Source organism: Neolamprologus multifasciatus, chromosome 22 (genome assembly GCF_963576455.1).
Source record: "Neolamprologus multifasciatus chromosome 22, fNeoMul1.2, whole genome shotgun sequence".
Taxonomy (NCBI): domain Eukaryota; kingdom Metazoa; phylum Chordata; class Actinopteri; order Cichliformes; family Cichlidae; genus Neolamprologus; species Neolamprologus multifasciatus.
The window spans coordinates 5,342,558-5,361,954 of NC_140459.1; the positions used below are offsets into that span (position 1 = coordinate 5,342,558).

Below are 19,397 nucleotides of genomic sequence, written 5' to 3' on the forward strand. Positions count from 1 at the left end.
GTAAAGTATAATTTTTTTCTGTTGCCTACGGTTACGGTCTAAGCTTTAAATGACGTCGTGTGTCAGTTAGGTCCCCTTGAACCATACACACATACACACACGCATACACACACACACACATGCCCCCGTTTGAAAAGAGCTGAATAAATGAGTCACTACCACAACTCCCACATCAATAACAGTTGGACCAAGATGGCGGCCGAGGGAGAGTACGAGTCGATCCTGTGCGTTAAACCCGATGTCAACGTTTACCGTATCCCGCCGCGAGCTTCAAACCGAGCGTACAGGTAAAGACACACCAGCGGCTCGCTGACGTTGCTGTGAAATGCAGTTTAAATGCGTTTGTTGGGCGGGTTTGGGTGTTGTACTTTAACTGCTCGATAGTCAGCGCATGCTTTACAAATCACGGAGAGGGACAGTGCTGGCTTTATGCTCTGATGTCGGAAGCAGCTGATGAGATGAAAGTCCATCTCCAGGTGTTGTGAAGATGAAGAGAGGCTGAAATGTTGGTTGTTTGGTGTGCGGGGATTCGCTGAGCTGTCAGAGATGTGACCGGGGGTATTTGTCATCATGCTGGCTCGATACGGGCGGTTTGCCAGGATAGTCCCACTCTCCTCTGTGACAGCTGGGATGTCTTCTTCACAAACTGTTCAGGCTCTTCAGTCTGAAATCTTCTGTGTTTGTTTGCTTTTAATTGATCCTTTCAGATAAAATCTTCAAATCCATCCCGCTCTACTGCACGGTTGTATTAACTTCCTGGAGCCGGGCAAAGATGTGCTGAAGCACTCCTTTCTCCCTGCACCTGTTCCCTGAAACCCACCAGCTGAAATTATTAGCTAATATTCATGGGATCCTGCTTTTTTTTTTTATATGTGAACATTTGCTAATTCCATAGTTTTCTATGTTAGTCAGCTTAACAGCTTTTGTTTTTTCAATCTAAGTTAAAAAAACATTTTTTATTTAGGAATGAAGAAAATTGTTGGCTGCAGCCATGATACCTTCCCTACAACCATGTTATGGAGTTTTCTGTCCCAGTCACAGAAGCAATTAAATCAAAGAGTTCAAACACTTTTTTCCCCTAATAATTACATATAGCTCTTTTAAGCTAGAATAATCCCCAAATCGTATCTCTACAAATTAGAGAAGTAATGATAATAGTAAATACTAACAGTTAATTAGTTCATACTTCTAAGAAACATGCTATTAATAAAATTTTTTTTTTAAATAAGTGTAATTTTTATAGTGTAATGTCAAAGCAAGAGTTGCCTAACCTAAGATCTGCCCCCCCAATTCAATTCTGCAAGTACTTGGTGACAGTGGGAAGAAAAAAACTCCCTTTTAAAAGGAAGAAACCTCCTTGTTCCTAGCTAGTTCCACATTTTGGGGGTGAGGGGTGGGGCTTAAAACTGAAAATAAGGGAGCCATCTGAGAGTAAAGTGCTCTGTTGGGGTGATGCAGTAAACAGTGGTCATTAAGATCAGATGGTGATTATTCAAGACCTCATACGTGAAGAGGAGGATTTTTAATTTGATTCTGGATTTAACAGGGAGCCAGTGAAGTGAAGCCAGAATGGAAGAAATGTACTCTCTCTTTCAAGTCCCTGTTAGTACACTGGTTACAGTGTTTTGGATCAACTGAAGGCTTTTTAGGGAGTTTTTAGGACATCCTGATAATAATGAATTACAGTAGTCAAGTGATAAATGCATGAACTAGTTTTTCAGCATCACTCCGAGACAGGGTATTTCTAATTTTAGCGATATTGTCAAATGCAAGAAAGCAGTCCTACATATTTGTCTGTCATGCATGCTGATGGAGATAGCTTGGTCAAAAATGACTACAAAATTCCTGAAGTGTTACTGAAGGCCAAGCCGAGTAATGTGGAATAACATGACTCTAAGAGGACCTTGTTAGTGCACCCCTCTACTGCAGGTGTAGAAGAATATCAGACCATAAATTTAGTAATAAATTACACTAATTAAAAATCATTTGAATTGATCACGCAACACAAAAATATAACCCAAAACAAAATCTCTGTTTAAAAAAAGGTGACGTGTAAGTGTGAGGTTTTACCATCCTTTTTGTTTGTGAGCCAGAGCTCCAGTGTGTAAAATAAATGCATATTTTCAGTGTAATCAAAGTAATTTAAAGTAACCAGGAGGCTCAAGATTTCTTTTAAAGGGGTACAAATGGAGGAAAAATGGGCCCATTTTTACCCATTTCTCTGTAAAATGCTCTTACACTTTCAATAGTATTTTAAATTAAACTGCTAAAAAGTAAAATTACTTTTAGTGACATAACCACATTAAAGCAATAACCTTGGATATTTGCTTTTACAATTAAATAAATAATCCCACTTTAATATGTGCAGCCTCCACTAATGGTTTGTGGCTCCTGAGGCAGCGCATATTAAAACTGCAATAATGAAAGTAAATGAACACCTAAATCAAGAAATATCAGAGAGAGAAAATAAAGATTCTCCTCATTTAAAATACACAAATCGTTTCAATGCCACCGTCAAACATTTGTTAGATGTTTGAAATATAAATTTTCAACCAAATATCACTGAATCTCTCTGGATTTTATTGTTCAAAATAAGCAATAAAAAGAAGTCACTTTGGACTTTGTACATATTAGTGTCAGTGAAACAAGTGAAACCTCATTGGATCTGGACTTTTGTCAGCACTCATGAGGCCACATTATGACATGAAAATAAATAACTGTTTAAGCAGCCCTGGATTCTAATCATTTAATCTACAGGTTATTAAATTCTCTAAGAATTAAAAATACATTACAAGAAGCATCACTTCTTTTTCCATTGTCTGTTTTGTAGCTTTATTTAATGATATGCAAATAGGTAAATGTCTATGCACTCTAGTATGCCTCAAGCCCTCTAATCCACTATGCCAATCACACCTCAAAAGCCAGGTTTGGGTTATTCTTTAAGCAGAAATGTCCTGTATTTATAGCCTGAGTTGGAGCATTTTCCTGATTTCTTTGTCGTGTTTGGAAGCCATTTACAATGTTTTTTTTTTTCCTTTAGAGACAAAGCGATTAACAGAGAATAACTAACATTTAATTGAAATGTAACCAGACTAACTGATAGTTGCAGCTCTGAAAATGCTAAACTATGTCAAATAATTTCTGCAGGGCAGCTGATTGGAAGCTCGATGCTCCGGACTGGTCAGGTCGAATGAGGATCACAGCCAAGGGCAAAGCGGCCTACGTTAAACTGGAGGACAAAATCTCAGGTATGACATCACTGGGTTTAGCACTAAAAACGACATTAAAACTATATTTTTATAGTAAAATTGACACCGACTTGCTGTAATGTGAAAGTCACGCTAGTGGTGATGTTTCCACTGAGAATTATGACCCATCTGTGCTGAAGCACGACTTTTCCTCACTGCATTGTATTGGTTAACATTCCTCTGCTGTTGCAGGGGAGCTGTTTGCCCAGGCACCAGTGAAGGAGTATCCTGGTATAGCAGTGGAAACCGTCAGCGACTCCAGCCGCTACTTTGTCCTGCGGATACAGGATGACAACGGTGGCAACTCCAGAATATTTCTTAACCTTGCTCAAAGACCTTAAATCCTTTCTCTGCTGGTCTTAATGTGAGTTATCATCTCTTACTGGCAGGTCGCAGTGCTTTCATAGGAGTTGGTTTTGGTGACCGAGGGGATGCTTTTGACTTCAACGTGGCTTTGCAGGATCATTTCAAGTAAGCAGGATTTGGTGGTTTGGTGGTTTTAGTGGATTACTTTCTGTTTTTTGTTGACAATCTGATAGCAGGGGATTGAAACATGTAATGTCTGTGAAACACTGGTTATGCCAAATCATCCTGTAGCCATTCTGACCACGCCAGAATTTCCTGAAGTTTCAGATCAAGACACCACAGATAAGCAACCAACCAAAAACATGCTGATATTTTTATGTTCCTATGCAGAATGATATTGAGTAAAAGTAGTAGTACAGCCCTCATTCCCCTTACAGGCCTTCAGCCAGGCTGAAGTTGTTCAGAAAGGAATATAACAAGCAGCAGAGCTGGGTGCATCCATCCATGCTTCTGCCACTTATCTGGATCTGGGTCGCAGGGATGCCTCGACCACCCTCTTCCTACATGCCCACCTCCTTCAGCTCTACCTGGGATACTGAAGTATTTGCAGCCTGCACCAGGAGGCCTCTGAGCCACATCTAGTGGCTCCACCCTGAGCCTCTGAACTCCTCCTGCCTCCTAGCTGGTGGTTGTTGGGAAGCAGTAAGCTGAAAAACAAGTTTGTTTAGGTTTTGGTTCAACCATACAATATGAAATATTTAAGAAAGGAGGGAGGGTGTTTTAGGGGCTCATCAAACCTGTGTGCTAGACTGTCGCATTTAAATAAAGTTTTGTTTAAAATGAGTAACTTCTGAGTGTTTGAGGAATCTAATATGCATCAGATGTACATCCTGTCTTTAATGGTATTCCGAGTATTGATTTTTCTCTTTCACTGTAACTGTCTGCAACACAAGCACTCCACATCAAAGCGAAGTGTTGTTTTTGAGATGCGCTTGTAGAAAGCTGCTGTGGTTGTTGTTAAAACTGCTGAGGTGCATTGTTTATTTCTGTATCAGTGCTGAGAGTGTGTGTTTGTGTGTCTTGCTCCTCTGCAGATGGGTGAAACAAGAGACCGAACTCAGTAAAAATGCCCAGCTTGGGGATTCAGGACCAAAGCTGGACTTGGGCTTTAAGGAAGGGCAGACCATCACACTCAACATAGGGGTGAGAACCAGCTTATGTGCATATACAACACATGCAGATAAAAACCTGATTAAATTTAAAGGTTACATTTTGTGATCCAATCCTTTAACTATCAATAAAGTAAGAAGAAATGCATTGTTTTTGTCATCGCATGAGCCTAACTTCATTCTTCTCCATCTGCAGCAAGGGAAAAAGAGGGATAAGCCCCGCCCACAAGGATCGGGTGGATTTGGACTTCTCCCACCACCACCTGGAGGCAAGATAGCCCCTCCTCCTTCATCAGGGTTATCGAATCACAACATCGTCCCACAGATGGGAAGCACAGCGACAGGTATGCAAACTGACTTTACATAAACGTCTTTATCAAATGAAAGTGCACACAGGATGTCAGGTGGGATGTTCCCCTTTGCGCAGCTTTAACACGAGTACACGAGTGACCCGTTTCCACAGGCACCGTGTTAATTTGTGGCTGTTAGATGACTCATTCGTCTTCAAGCTTCAGGCTGCAGAAAATGAGGAAAATCTGTGCCAGCTCGTAGGCTAATGAGCTCTGCTTCTGTCTCTGTCAGGCTGCCTGCTGGAGCTGGACAGTAGTAACTCCAACACAGTGGTTCAGTCAAACACTAGTTCAGATCTTCTTTGGGGAGAATTTTCTGCTCCTGCAAGGTAAGAAAATTATTTCTTGTGTTGAATTTAAATATATGAGGACACTGAAGGACTGGGTATTTTCTAAGCTTTTGTCCACAAGTGACTTTGTGGAGGAATATCACTGATTAGCACTGGCTCCCGGTTTGAAAGGTGCTGAAAGCAGTTGAAGTTGAGTTCTGTGTTTTTTTGTAGACCAGTCAAGGCCCTCCACACAAGAAGAGAGTTCTTTAATAAATCATTTAAAATATTCAACACCTGCAAAAAACACAGAGAATGAGAATAACAGTCATAGTAATGATGAAGGACATTCAAACATACCTTTGATGTGATAGCACTTGAAATGAATTTTACATGGTGCTTCACAGGGATGGACTGACCTTGCCATACTGTAGGGCAGGAGGGAACATTCTTTTCACAGACAGCCGTACCAACTTAGCTTAAGCAAGTGAAGGGTCATACACTTGGTAACTGAATCAAAACTACAATGTAAACTAAATTCATTTCAAAACCATACACAGAACATACATTACACCCTATAGGAGGTTCCAGATGAAACTACAGGCTACGTATCACTGTCACATCTGCAATGATTCATCACCTGGCACGTTTTTGCACATGTTTTGGGACTGTCCTGTTGTATCCAATTTTTTGGGTCTTTGTGAACTCTGTGTTATCTGAGGTACTGGAAGTTTTTTATGTTCCCAATCCTGGTCTTTGTCTCCTTAATGATACCTCTGAAATCTCCTTGAAACAAATACAATGCAAAATGTTGTTCGCTGGATTCACATCCGCAAAGAAGACTATTACGAAGCAATGGTTCAGTCCTGACATTTGTATGGAATCATTCTGGAGACGATGTCTTATCTGTGTTATTGGTTTTGAACATACCACAGCAAAATTAAATAAAGCTCGACCCACGACTGTTGAAGCTTGGAAAATCTTCTTGTCCAGTGTTATCTCCTGGAAGAGGCGATAATTGGTTTTAACTTTGTGTTTTTTCTTTGCTGTCCCTATGCCTTGTGACTAATGTTTGCTTTGCTACTGCAGTTTACAGTTGTGCTGTATATGTCTGTACCTCCCCCCCCAACCCCATTTTGAATCAATAAAATGTTGATCACAAAAAAAAACTACAATGTAAACTAGCAGTTTTGCACAAATCTGGCATTTGCATCTTACAGTTTTGCATACTGAGGTCCATTCCCATTAATATTAGCACGTCCTTTCCTTTAAAAAAAGAAAGAAAACACTGTTACAGTGGAAAATATTACTAACATTAAAGAAAAGTCACTTAATGCTATATAAGCATTTAAATAGCCTTAAAACTTGTCACATTTTTTCGTGTCTGTACTAAAGGGTGATTAAAAACGTTGTACTCTAGTAAAGTTAAATAGCAGTAAAGGCTATCTGAAGTCATTCCCTGTGAGGTTCCTCAGCACAAGACTGCCTGTTGTTAATTTTTGAGGTTTTTTTTTTTTTTTTTTTTTTTTTTGGTTTTACTGCTCGACTGTCCAGGACCATATTAAGATGGTTAATTAGTCAGTTCTGGCATTTGGTCCATTTTTTGCCTGTGTTTATTCTAAAAGTTGCAAAAATATTTCCAGATACTTTAATGCAACTAATCTTGCCATGTAAATAGGTTTACTGTGTGTGCATAAAAGCAGCTAATTGTTTACAGTAAGTATTTGGCTGATGTTTGATGCTGATTTATTTATTTTTTAATTACTTTGTCATTAGTTATTCATTCTTTTGTTGCAGGGAAACTAAGAACTATACAAAATATCTAAACTATTAGTTTAGATATTAATTAATCTTTTTGTTACACTGAATAGAATTGATTTGTTGATAAATGATTACAGTAATTAAGTATTTGTGGCAGCAACAAAACAAACGTCCTGTCCTAAATTTCAAAATGTCATCTGAATAACTGGAAATTGACTGCGAGTTTTTGTTTTCAGCTCTGCTCCGCCTCCGTCTCGACCACAAAACACCACAAACTGGATCCAGTTTTGAGTCGTCGACCGTCGACCGTGACCTGCATCTCACCTGCATCTGTGTCCGTAGCTTCCTGTGCATCACACCGAGTGTAACTCCCACACACTGAACCCAAAGCAGAGACGTGACGCACCCACAGAGCTGTAGAATCACTTCACTCAGAGAGAGCGAAGCATTAATGCGTTAAAGCCATCACTCTATACGAGCCATCTCAATGATATTTAAGGGCTACGCGTGATGTCCCAAGTAGCAGGTGTTCCTCTTTCATGTGTCTGCATCTCCTCCCCAGTAGGTGGCTCCTACTCAGAGCAGAGCTTCATTTTTGATCTGGAATGTTTTTGTCCCTGAAACGCCCCCTGCAGGCACTGCAGAGCACTACATCAACACACCTTTGCTTTCTGCATCCTGCTGTGAATCACATGTAAAGAGCGACACAGAGCAAAGATTAAGTGAAGGCTGCAGGCGACAAATTAAAAAAAAGAAAATACGATGATTTCTGTACTGGAACATAAATCTTAACTCTGTAAATTATTCACTTTTGCAGCAGTGATCAGAGTGGTTGTAATGTTGATCCTAAAAACAAAGGAACAGTTGATGAAGCATCATGATGATCAAGGTCAGAAGGAGTTTATTTTCCTCCTAATAAGATGATAAATTTACTCTGAAGTGGAGTTTAAGTTACTCTCTCCTTTTCACATTGTGAAATGTGGAGCATTACAGCTTTGTCGTCAGGGTGGATGCAGTTACATGGCTCAAAATTCTCACGTGTATGTCAGCATTCACATTTAACAACTTCAGCTCTTATTGGGTTTGATTAGAAATTGATAATACAGCTAAATTTGTACATGAATCTCCAGACGTGAGGCACAAGTTTAATTGCTATTATCCAAATTTCCTGAAGAAATCTTTACAGGAATCAATAATCTTCTAAATTATTCACGTGTTTGCAGAATTGCTGAATCTGAAATAGTTGGATGAGATGCTGATGTTACAATATGTGAGCGATGAATACATTAACAGTTTTCTTTCTGGTGTATTAAATGTAAAAAATGTATGTTTACATTATGAAATCATGTTTGTTTACTTCTGGGTGCTTCTGATTAGCTAATGTATTTACAAATCAGAAAATCAGCTGCCAAATCCAGACTATCACTATTTTTACATATTTTGCTGCATGTTTAAAGAACTACATAAGCTAAGGAGGATTAAATATTTGCATGTCCTACTCAGTTTCTATCAAACTGGAGGCAGAAAAATTAAAATCGCTCAAATACGATGGGGGCTATTTTTTCACCCCAAGTAATTTTCTTGACCTTGAATTAACCGACACATAATCAAGTCTGGTTAAAATGAATCAGAGCAGAAATGTAGGACTTATTATCAGACATTTCTATTTTTTTTGTATTTATTTTAGAGGGGAAACACTGCTGTGAGAGAGGTCAGCCCAAAGCTTAGCTTCACTTTCTATATGAAACATGCAGTAATCATTTATATCAACTGGATTTAAAGGTTTAGAGGAGAATGTTTGGTGCACAGACACAATATTATTGGAAATGAGAAAACGGTGGAAGAAGTCTGAGTGCTCCAGATTTTCTCTTGCAGTTTTCACAGCCTGCTGGTTTCTGTTAATGAAACAACCATGAAGAGTTTTCCACACGTGCTGCAGTTTACCTGCAAAGACGGCCGTGTGGTGAACTCATCATTATGGAAATGAGAATAAATCTGGCAGATCTGAAGAATCTCCAGCTACAGCACACGAGTCCCAAACAGTGGTGACTGTACGAGGTTTGATAGTCTGAGGATAATGTCTGGAAATTAGAGAAATGGTTTGATAATCTGGGAAATCTACCATTTGACTTCTTTGCTGAGAGTTATGAATTTGAAGCAGGTGGTTAGCTTAGCTTAACGACGAAAGAAATCTGAGACACCTGGCTGTGACAGAGTCCACCTCTAATACCTCTAAAGGAGACTGATGAACACACTATACTGTGTTAAATATTATTGAGTTTTCTTAAATAAAGTGGCAATCCGTTTGTGGCCTATTTAAAATGAAATGCTCCTTTTATTGAAGTGATCTGTTTGCTGTAAGAGATTCGAACACATCAGTCTCAGGATTTATGGCGGGGAAAAACAAAATGATTGTGTTAAATCGTCTGATGAATGTTTAATGGCAGCAAATGAAATGTTAATCTTTGTGCTAAGAAGGCTTTGGCTGATTGTGAACACGTCTGACATAAAACATGCCTCGACTGTATCGCTGTGATCAGATCACATGAGCTGTGTTTAATTGGCATTAAGATACAGGGCTGATTGATATATGTTGACGTGTGTGTTGTTTACATCGCTCGCATCGCTGGCTAAGGTTTAAAAAATGTCTCCCACTTCTCATTCATTCCATTTTGGCTGTAAAATCACTGAACTAACCCTTTTGATTTATGACCAACTTAATGAGAAAGAGGCAATAAATCCTTTAAAAGGACCCTCCGAGTCTCGTCATTATTATTTAAAGCCCCTAGGAGAAACTGCATTGAATTCATTTGAGTATAAGATTAATTATTTCTAATCCTTTGTGATGAATTTGAATAAGTATGTAGAACAATCCTGATGGTGGTGCAAGAAGACCGTGTGATGAAGCACTGCAACACAAATGTGACGCCACATCTTCAGCAGCAGAAATCAGAACCGCAGACATGAAAGAAAAATAAACAGTCTTTTGTTTCTTTTGCTCTTTTTCTTTCATTCAATCTCTGTCACATTTGCTCTGATCCTCTTCCCCCTCTCTCTGTTGTTTTTCCTCTCATATTTTCCTCCCTATTCAAGCTAGTGGAGGAGGCAGGGTACACCCTGGACAGGTCGCCAGTTTGTTGCAGGGCTAACACATATAAACAGACAACCATTCACACTCACATTCACACCTATGGACTACTGAGAATTACCATTTAACCTAACCCCACTAACTGCATGTCTTTGGACTGTGGGAGGAATCCGGAGTACCCGGAAGGAACCCACGTACTGCATTTCCTTTCCTGTAAAGTTGCAAGTGCGTGTAAAACAAAGGTTTTTCACACTTGCAGTTGTCTAATTCACCACAGCAGTAGGTGTTTAGTCCTTATTATCTGGCTGTGTAGCATAGATTCACAAGTCATAACCACCAGTGGGATGTATTTGGGTCACTGGGAGGCAGCAGCCACCAGAGATGTGTCACATGGGGGTTAGTAGGTGATATGTTGGCCTTCGACACAAAGCAGGAAGTCAGCGGTCACAGAGCGGCAGCCCGAGGAAAGTAAGTCATGCTGTTGCATCATATTTTTGACTCTTTCAAAGTTCAAGTCATGAACTTGGAGATCTGTGTGTGTCCTCTTTAGCACCTGACTACCGTAAAGACAAAGTCACCCAGAGTTCTGGCCTAAAATCATACAAGTCATCTCTTCTTTCAGAACACTGAGTTACAGGAAAAACTGAAATGATCAGCTCATCTTGAATTAATATTAGAAGCAATGCTGACTTGCAGTGTGAGCTGTGTGACCTTATATGCGCAGGTGTGTGTCTTTCTAAACAACCATGTGTCCAAATGATTCACACAGCTTAATGATAACTAGAGCCAAACATGATGACCTGATAGCAACTTTAAAAATAAAGATTTAAGTTGATGATTTTTTAGAAATGTGCAAAAAAACCAACAAAAAATGAGTGAAGGCAGGTGGATAGAAGTGATTATTTCATCTGTAACGTGTACTGAATGTAAAGTTAGGACCATAAATATTTGCACAGAGACAACTTTTCTCATTTTGGTTCAGTACTTTATCACAATGAATTTCAATGAAACAACTGAGACGCAGTTGAAGTGCAGACTTTCAGCTTTAATTCAGTGGGTTTGTGAGGGTGCAGGGAAGCAAAGTCCAATCTAGCCTTCCTGAGGCTTATGATTGGCTTGTACCTTGCAGTGAATCCTCTGTATCCATGTCTGTGAAGGTTCTCAGTCATCCAGGTCATCGTCATCAAAGGAGCTTGCAAAGAAAAGCGTCTGGACTTCTTTAAGTTGCTTGAAGACGTTTCACCTCTCATCCGAGAAGCTTCTTCAGTTCTAAGGTCAAATGGTGGAGAGTCCCAGATTTAAACCTAGTGGGAGTGTCCCCCCACAGAGGGACAAAAGGACCCCCTGATGATTCTCTAATCGCCTGAGCCAAGGTGTGAAACTGGGTGTGGGTCCCAATCAGCCAGAGTTTCGGTGAGTTCATTGTGAAACCTGGCCCCACCTTATCATGCGAATTCCTGAGGTCAGATGGCCCAGGATGTGAGTGGGCATTAAGGCGTCTGGGGAGGGAACTCAAAACTGGATTATAGATGGCAGAGAGTTGGTGTCGTAAACCACCGCCTCTGTTCAAAGATGGTCGCTCACAGTGGACATAGATGGCTTCTTTCACTCCTCTTTCAAACCATCTGTCCTCTCTGTCCAAAATGTGAACATTGGCATCCTCAAAAGAGTGACCTTTGTCCTTTCTGTATCTATGTTCATGCAGTCTTCGATATCGATACACCTACCTCCTGGAGAGTGTTGTTCACTTGGTTGATTATTGCGAACGAGTTTCTCTTCACCATGGAAATGATTCTGCGATCATCCACCACTGTTGTCCTCCGTGGATGTCCAGGTGTTTTTGTTTTTGTGTCGCTGAGTTCACCAATGTTTTCTGTCTTTCTCAGCATGTACCAAACTGTAGATTTTTCTACTCCTAATATTGTAGCAATTTCTTGGATGGATTTTATTCTGTTTTTGCAGCTCACAAATGTCTTGTTTCATCTGCACGGAGAGCTCCTTTTTACTCAAAATGCATTAAAAATGGTATGTTGTTCAGGAACTACTTGCTCTCACTTGCACATTTACAAAATGCTCAAATACATTTTTTGTGTGACCTGAGATCAAACTTGACCTTCAATCACTGATAATTAGGGATGCACCGATACTGATACTGGTATCGGGTATCGGGGCCGATACTGTAAAATGTGTGTGTACTCATACTCGGAAAAGTTAACCGATACCATGAACCGATACCAACTTATTTCATTAATTAGAGGGTGGCTTGTAATTTTTGTTGTAGTTTTTTAGATTGGCCACTAGGGGGCCAATTATTATTTTATTTATTATTTATTTTATAATTTTTTATATTTTATTATTTATTTAATAATAATTATTTTGTGTGTCTGTTTACAATATGGACACTCTGCAATAATTTAAAAGTTTATTTTATTCGCAAACCTAATTTGTATTTATTTTATTCCAAACAGAAGTGTTTATTTATTATTCTGAAAGCTCGAGACAATAGTTCAGTGATATTTTGTAAAATTACAATGTGGAGACTCTGCAATAATTTAACAGAAGTGCTTATTTTTCACTTGAAATTTTTTTGTGGTCATTTTTATTAAGATTGTATTTTTTATCGGCAGGGAATATAATAAAACTTGTTTTCCAATTAATTGTATTTGTGTGTGTGTGTGTGTGGTAGAAGTATCGTTTTTTGTACTCGGTATCGGCAAGTACTCAGATCCAAGTATCGGTATCGTATCGGTTTGAAAAAATTGCTATTGTTGCATCCCTACTGATAATACTACTGCACATAGGCTACATACATTTTCTTTACAAAAACATAGTGCTGAATTTATATCGAGCATTTTAATATTTTCTCCGTCGCTCTCGTATTATGAACTCAGCATGAAGCTAGTTAGGGAGACAGTTGTAGCAGAAGTGAGAAATATTGCCTAAGGTGACCTCATTGGGTAGGAGCTTTTAGCTCTGCTGACAGACAGAAAAAGAGAGCAACAGACAGCTGGACAGACAGACTGCTGGTCTCCTCCGGGCTTCATTAGGAACACGATTCATCTTCCTCTGATTTTGTTGTCACCCCCATTTCGGCCTCTGAGGTCATTTATGGTGTCTTTTTTCACTAAAGCTGCAGCACCGAACACGTGCAAGCACAGCTGTGAAGTTTGTATGTCAGGATGCATGTTTCTGTGCATGTGTGTTCATGTGCAAACTTGTTTTGAATGTGTTAAATGAGACCTGGGGGTGGACCAAGTGTGTTTGTGTGCACATAGTGAAGAATGGTGAGAGGCTGTTGACTTAAAGATGATTTTAAAGGGCTGTGTGAGGTTAAAGGTTAAAATTAATTTTAGGTTTAGGTTATTAAAGACAGTTAGAAGATCAACATATGTATATGTGAGTAAATCCAGATCCTTTTTCTGATCTGGGTCACCTCGTGCTCTGTAACATCTCTCTATCACACGACACAGAAATTCTGGGCTTTCATTATATTTGTTATCCCTGCATTCTCACTAAAGATTTAGTTTCACTTTCCAGAGAATCTCCTTATCTTTATCACAAGTGTGGTTATCAAATTTAACAGGTCATTCCTGACTCTGATGTGTAATGTGCATTACTTGCAACACTGAAACTGCTGATAAAAACTTGTTTTTGTTCCTTTCTGACGCCTGTAAACCCTGCAGGTTCTCACGTACTTTAAACACTCAATAGCAATGTTAGTCGTCCTTTGGGACAAATTAAAATTTTGCCATCTGACCAAGGGATGTCATTGTTGCAAGAGTAAAGTCACTGGCAGGTAAACTGCCCACCTGGAGCACTGGGACACGTTTTTTTTTTCTCTGGCCTGGGCGTGATTTGGCCATGAACAGTCAGTTAACCCTTTAAAACCGGTCGGAGCGGGCACGCTCTGTTCTGCGTAACTATTTTTAAATCCCGGTAGCTCTGCAACCACGTAAGCTAGCGCAAAATTTTTTTTTGCATATGAAACCGGAGGAGTTGTACTTACATCTTATGCCATCAGTTTGTCCTGGGTCATGGTTTCCTTCCACATATAGCTTTGCAAAAACTGCATAAAAAGCACTTGCAGCAACACAAACATAATATTCCAGAAACACACTTTGCCGATCCGATCAGCTGTTCATAACACTTCCTATGTTGGAATAGACGTCAGAGCGAACTTTCCCATGTCCGCCATGTCCTGCCCAAAACTGGAAGTGACGTCATTTTCACGGAAATGTAGTTTTTTACCATCAGGGCCTCATGAGCCTATACTGGTGTTTTTAAAGGTTATCTTTGACTTTATGACTTTCTGTGTCGTTTCTGGGATGCTTAGGACTCATATTGCACTGCTGGAAATAGTTTATTTTGATGCATATGCTGCTTTTTTGCAAATTTGCATTATAATATTTATTTTCGTTTTTCCTGCAGTGTATAGAAATTGGTGTATTTCAAAAATAAAACTATGAAGACACTCAAAATAAATTTCCTGTGGTGGGAAACTATTTTGTGCAACTTTTTTGTATTTACAGTTTTGAGGGATAAGCCTCTTAAATTTCTCTAACTAGAAATATATGTTAAAAAAACAAAAACGATTTTCAATTTTTTCGTAGTTTATTGCACTTTTTTGCAATTTATGTAATTACTATGCACTTAATGCAGACATATTATTAAAATCTGGGCTATAATGGTTGTATTGATGTATAGCAACTTGAAATGCTCCAAAAATGGCTCCACAGCATCTAAAACTATAATATAAGCTCTGGCGGACTTGGTTCTATGGTAGGTCTTAAAGGGTTAATACTCATATTGTGCTCGTGCATAATATCCCAGCAATATTTGTTCTTTTTGTACAGTTATAGTTACAGACTGTCTCTACGTCCCTGCACAATCCTTATACCTAACCTGTTATGTAAATAATCCACAAAATCCACCATCTTTTCAATGACTGCAGAAAAAATGACAGCTTTAATGATGAGTCTGTGAAACCAGTCTGGTGCAGCTCACTCAGACAGACTAACTAAACAGCAGCTGGACTTGAGTCTAATCATAGCCTAGCATCACCTTCAAGAGCACACTCATCAGCACTCCATAAAAAATATACAAGTACTTTATTTCTTGGCTCAGGGATACGAGTTAAAGAATCCAAAGCCTGTTCCTGGAGTCAACATGTGCCCATTAGAGGAGATCGATTTTCCTCCTTCAGATCCAAATGAGGTTCGAGTGTACATTTAAATTCTGCTCTGAATCTCTTGTCTCAGCACATGTGAGTTTCATTTAAAGTCAGCCACAAAACAACACTGCAGTGTCTTTTTTTAAACTTTTGTTTGTTTGTTTTCTGCTACACACCACCAAACAAATGCCAATTCTACATCAGCATGGTATGAGGTAAAGTCTGGAACAGTGAAGTGGCTTCATTCAGAATCAGAAGAACAAAAAACTTTTCAAAATCCTTAACTGGCCTCAGCTGTCCTCATTTAGGCATCTCAGTGAAAACATCGAGACAGTCACATGATCAAGTAACTATTGCGGTCACATAAAAAGTGTGTATATTTATATTTAATCTTTAAAATGCTTCTAGCTAAAGCTGTAAACACAACAGAGTTGGACCCTTGACCACAGCTCAAGGCAAACCCGTTCCAAGTGTCCAAACACAACAATTGTTGTTTAAGGAGATGCTTAACAATTATTTAGATATAGCACTCACATTTAGTAGTAAAGTTTCTGTAAATATAAAAATGTAAAACAATATTTGTCCAAATTTGAACAATTTCCCCTGATATTCGTCCTATTCTTACTACAGGTCCTACTGGCTGCAGAACTGGAGTAAAGCTGCTCTCACAGGAATAACGGCTGAAGGATGATTTTAGCTGCTTGTTTCCAGGAAAAATGTTATCTGTAAATTTCCAGTTAAATTAACAAGCAGGGTGAAAATGAAACTTAATTAAACTGGATAATATGAAGGTTAAAGAGAGCCAAAGTGAAACAAATAGATGAATATGATGAATTTGTGTTACGTCTAAAGATCCAGACTAAGGAGTGAGCTGTTCTCTGGTTGGGGCTCATATTTGTTGTGAGTTGTTTATTTGGTACATGTATCGTTTTTGAGCCCAGAGTCTGTTTGATGTATTTGGCTGCAGTTTTTCATATTTCAATTGAAATACCAGGTACTGCACAGAGCTACAGTACGCTGATGTATATTTTCTGTTTCTCATTTGTACTGTAGCCACACAAAACACAGCAAGTTTTTCTTAGTCTTTAATTACTTCCTTAAACTGATACGATACATTTAATCTGCAGTCTTGTCGGCTTGTTAGATAAATACACAGTCAGACATACTGTCACACAATCTTGGCATACTTCACATAGCGTTAATGCAACATATCAAGTGAAATGTCAGAAGTTTGGATGGGAGCAGGTCTCAGGCCACCGGCCACGTCTGCCCCCCGTCCCGGGCCCTTTGGCCTTCGAGAGTGTGATACGATCATCAAACTGTCTCTCTTTAACGAGCTCACTAATTCACGACTTCTGGCACGGCGAGGTTTATAAGATAACTTACAAACTGCTGCTCCTTGCAGATGATCTCTTCATTTTACTATGCTTCTTGATTTAATCTACATGAAACTGGATGTTAGGGCGATTCAGGTATTGCTGGGGTCAGAGCTTAAAGGTCAAAGGTTAAAAGATTAGTGACTTTTTTGATTTGACATTTTCAGAGAAACTTGAACCAGCAACTTAGCTGGATGATTTTCATGCTAGTGATGTCTTTGTATGATGAAGAAATGTGTAAGTTTGTTCACACAGTTCACGACTTTAGAATCTCAGCTTTTCAGGAATGAGAGAAACCATCCAGCTGTATTTTTAGCCTCGTGGCCATGTGCGCTTTCGTTTATCCAACTGATGTGGAAAAGATTTGACGAGCAAACTCTCAACTGAATTAAAGATATGATCACGACTAAAAATACATTTACAAGGTATCATCAGGTGAAACACGATCATGGCTGTGTGTGCTGTGTAGAGACAGTGTTGGGGAGTAACGGAATACATGTACCGCCGTTACGTATTTAAACTACAAAATATGAGTAACTGTATTCCGTTACAGTTACCGTTTAAAAAGGTGGTATTTAGAATACAGTTACTTTGTTGAAATAAATGGATTACACGGCGGTACTTCCCTGTTTCATATTGTGGCGGGTCAGGACTGTTTGGGTTTTGTTTGACAGCTACGTTATGTTGTTCCAGGTGGCAGCGTTACGGTTGCCATGGTTACAGGGCGACGCTCTCTCTCTGCGTGTTTCCTGGGTGAGAGAGCGCCTGTTGTTGTTGTGCTAAGCTAATAGGCAGAATGCTACAGGTATAGCTCTAAAGAATGTAGCATCATGGGCAGTGTAGTCCGTGCTGCAGGGAGAATGGACTGCCATACACGTTATGTGTCTGTGAGCGAGGGAGGGAGAAAAAGGAAAAGTACGAGCTGTCATCGAGCAAAAACGGGAGCTGGAAGCATGTAAATATAATAATAACCACTGCAGCCAAGAAGAGAGCCTGACGAGCCCAGTTGTAAGTAAGCTATTAAGACTCGACTGTACACCGTGTTCGTGTTTTCCTCCAAAAACAATAAGTTCTGTTGGAGCAGCCTTTCAACGCCTCTCTCTGTCTCTGCTAGCAAAGTTGACCCAGACAACAAAGTAAAGCTAGTTTTCGGCTACGAGCCGACACAGAACCCACCGTATTAGCCAGAGGTCCCTTTACTACGGTTCGGAGCCGCGGACCTTCAGTAACAGTAATAAATCACAGCAATAGTACATTCATGTAGTTGTAAACAGCATGATAATATATTAAGTAATCCAAAGTATTCAGAATACGTTACTCTCATTGAGTAACATAACGGAATACGTTACAGAATACATTTTGCGGCATGTATTCTGTATTCTGTAATGGAATACATTTTAAAAGTAACCTTCCCACCACTGTGTAGAGATGATACATGTATATTTGCTACTGAGGGCTCTGAAGGGGGCACTCGAAGAACAATATATTGTTTCTACAATAAACTCCATTGTGGAAGCAGCTGCTCTTTTAGCTATAGATGAGAACCAATTAGCCTTGATGTTGTTTCCAGTCCTAAAAGGGCAGAGTTGTGGTTGGTGGTGTAGGTGGTTAAAGAGTGCAGTTTGGAAACACTTCAGATAAAACATCAATGTCATCTGTTTCCTCTAAAGCTGCATTCTAACCAATCACCAGTGGGGTCTCTGGCTTCCAGCCACAGATGACAGCGATGAGCTCATCACAGTGTGGTGCACAAGACGCCAAGTAAAATTTAAAAAAGCCGCACAAAAATTCTTCTTTATTGAATTTTGTGTTGTTAAAGACAACATCATAAAGATGACAGATAACCAGAAAGTTTGGTGAACCTATGTCTGGTTAAAACTGTATTTTTCCATTTAATAGCACAGCTGCTTCCTCAAGCTTTTCCATGGAAACTCTGGGCTTCCATAGCAAAGCTGTGGGCCAAAAGCAAACTTACTTTCATGCGAGTGCATCTTATATCCTCAAAGAGAGTGAAAGGTACAAAAAGAACCTTGTCTTGTTTTTGATTTCACCTCTGCTTGTCATTTACGACTGCAGGTTTTTATTACGCCTGGCAGCAGTTCGGCATTCTGCGGTCAGCCACGCCTCCCGCTCTCCCTCTCACACTCTGAAAGCTGCTGACTTTCACTTTTCCACAGATGTGTCAAAGATACAGTAGCTGGCTTTGTCACCTTCTGAGCCGGAGAAATTGACACTAGAAGTTTCAGTGAGTATAAATAAGGCAAGGCAAGTTTATTTGTGTAGCACAATTCAACAACAAGGTGATTCAAAGTGCTTTACAGAGACATTAGAAACAAAAACAAATAAAAAGCATGATTTAAAATTGATTAAAACAAACAAACAAACAAACAAAAAACTGTATATAAAATCAAAACAGATAAAATCAGAACAGTAGATAAAATCAATAAAAAATTAATAAAAATATATAAAAATAAGCCTGTAGCATTCAGTTTCAACTATGAAAATGATAGAAAAGTATCTGTTAGTGGAGAAATTGTGATTTTAAGTTGGACTCTCAAAGTGTGCAGATGGTGAAACCAAAATAATGTATCCAGTTTATTTGTATTATGTGCAACTTTGCAGATAAAACAGTTTTGGTAATGGTATTGTATTTTTGTGTT

The 19,397-nt window shown here is 39.2% G+C and overlaps 1 protein-coding gene across 1 annotated transcript; it reads left to right on the forward strand.

Annotated features, from left to right (window-relative positions):
* The first annotated feature begins 64 nt into the window (after nt 1–64).
* Nucleotides 65–19,133, forward strand: LOC146492712 (adaptin ear-binding coat-associated protein 1-like). The gene is made up of 8 exons (XM_085147981.1): nt 65–287; nt 3,148–3,248; nt 3,441–3,545; nt 3,638–3,719; nt 4,649–4,757; nt 4,920–5,067; nt 5,306–5,402; nt 7,340–19,133. Exons 1-8 carry the CDS (start codon nt 148–150, stop codon nt 7,392–7,394), a joined length of 837 nt encoding a protein of 278 aa, XP_085004107.1. The 5' UTR covers nt 65–147; the 3' UTR covers nt 7,395–19,133.
* Nucleotides 19,134–19,397: the final 264 nt, after the last annotated feature.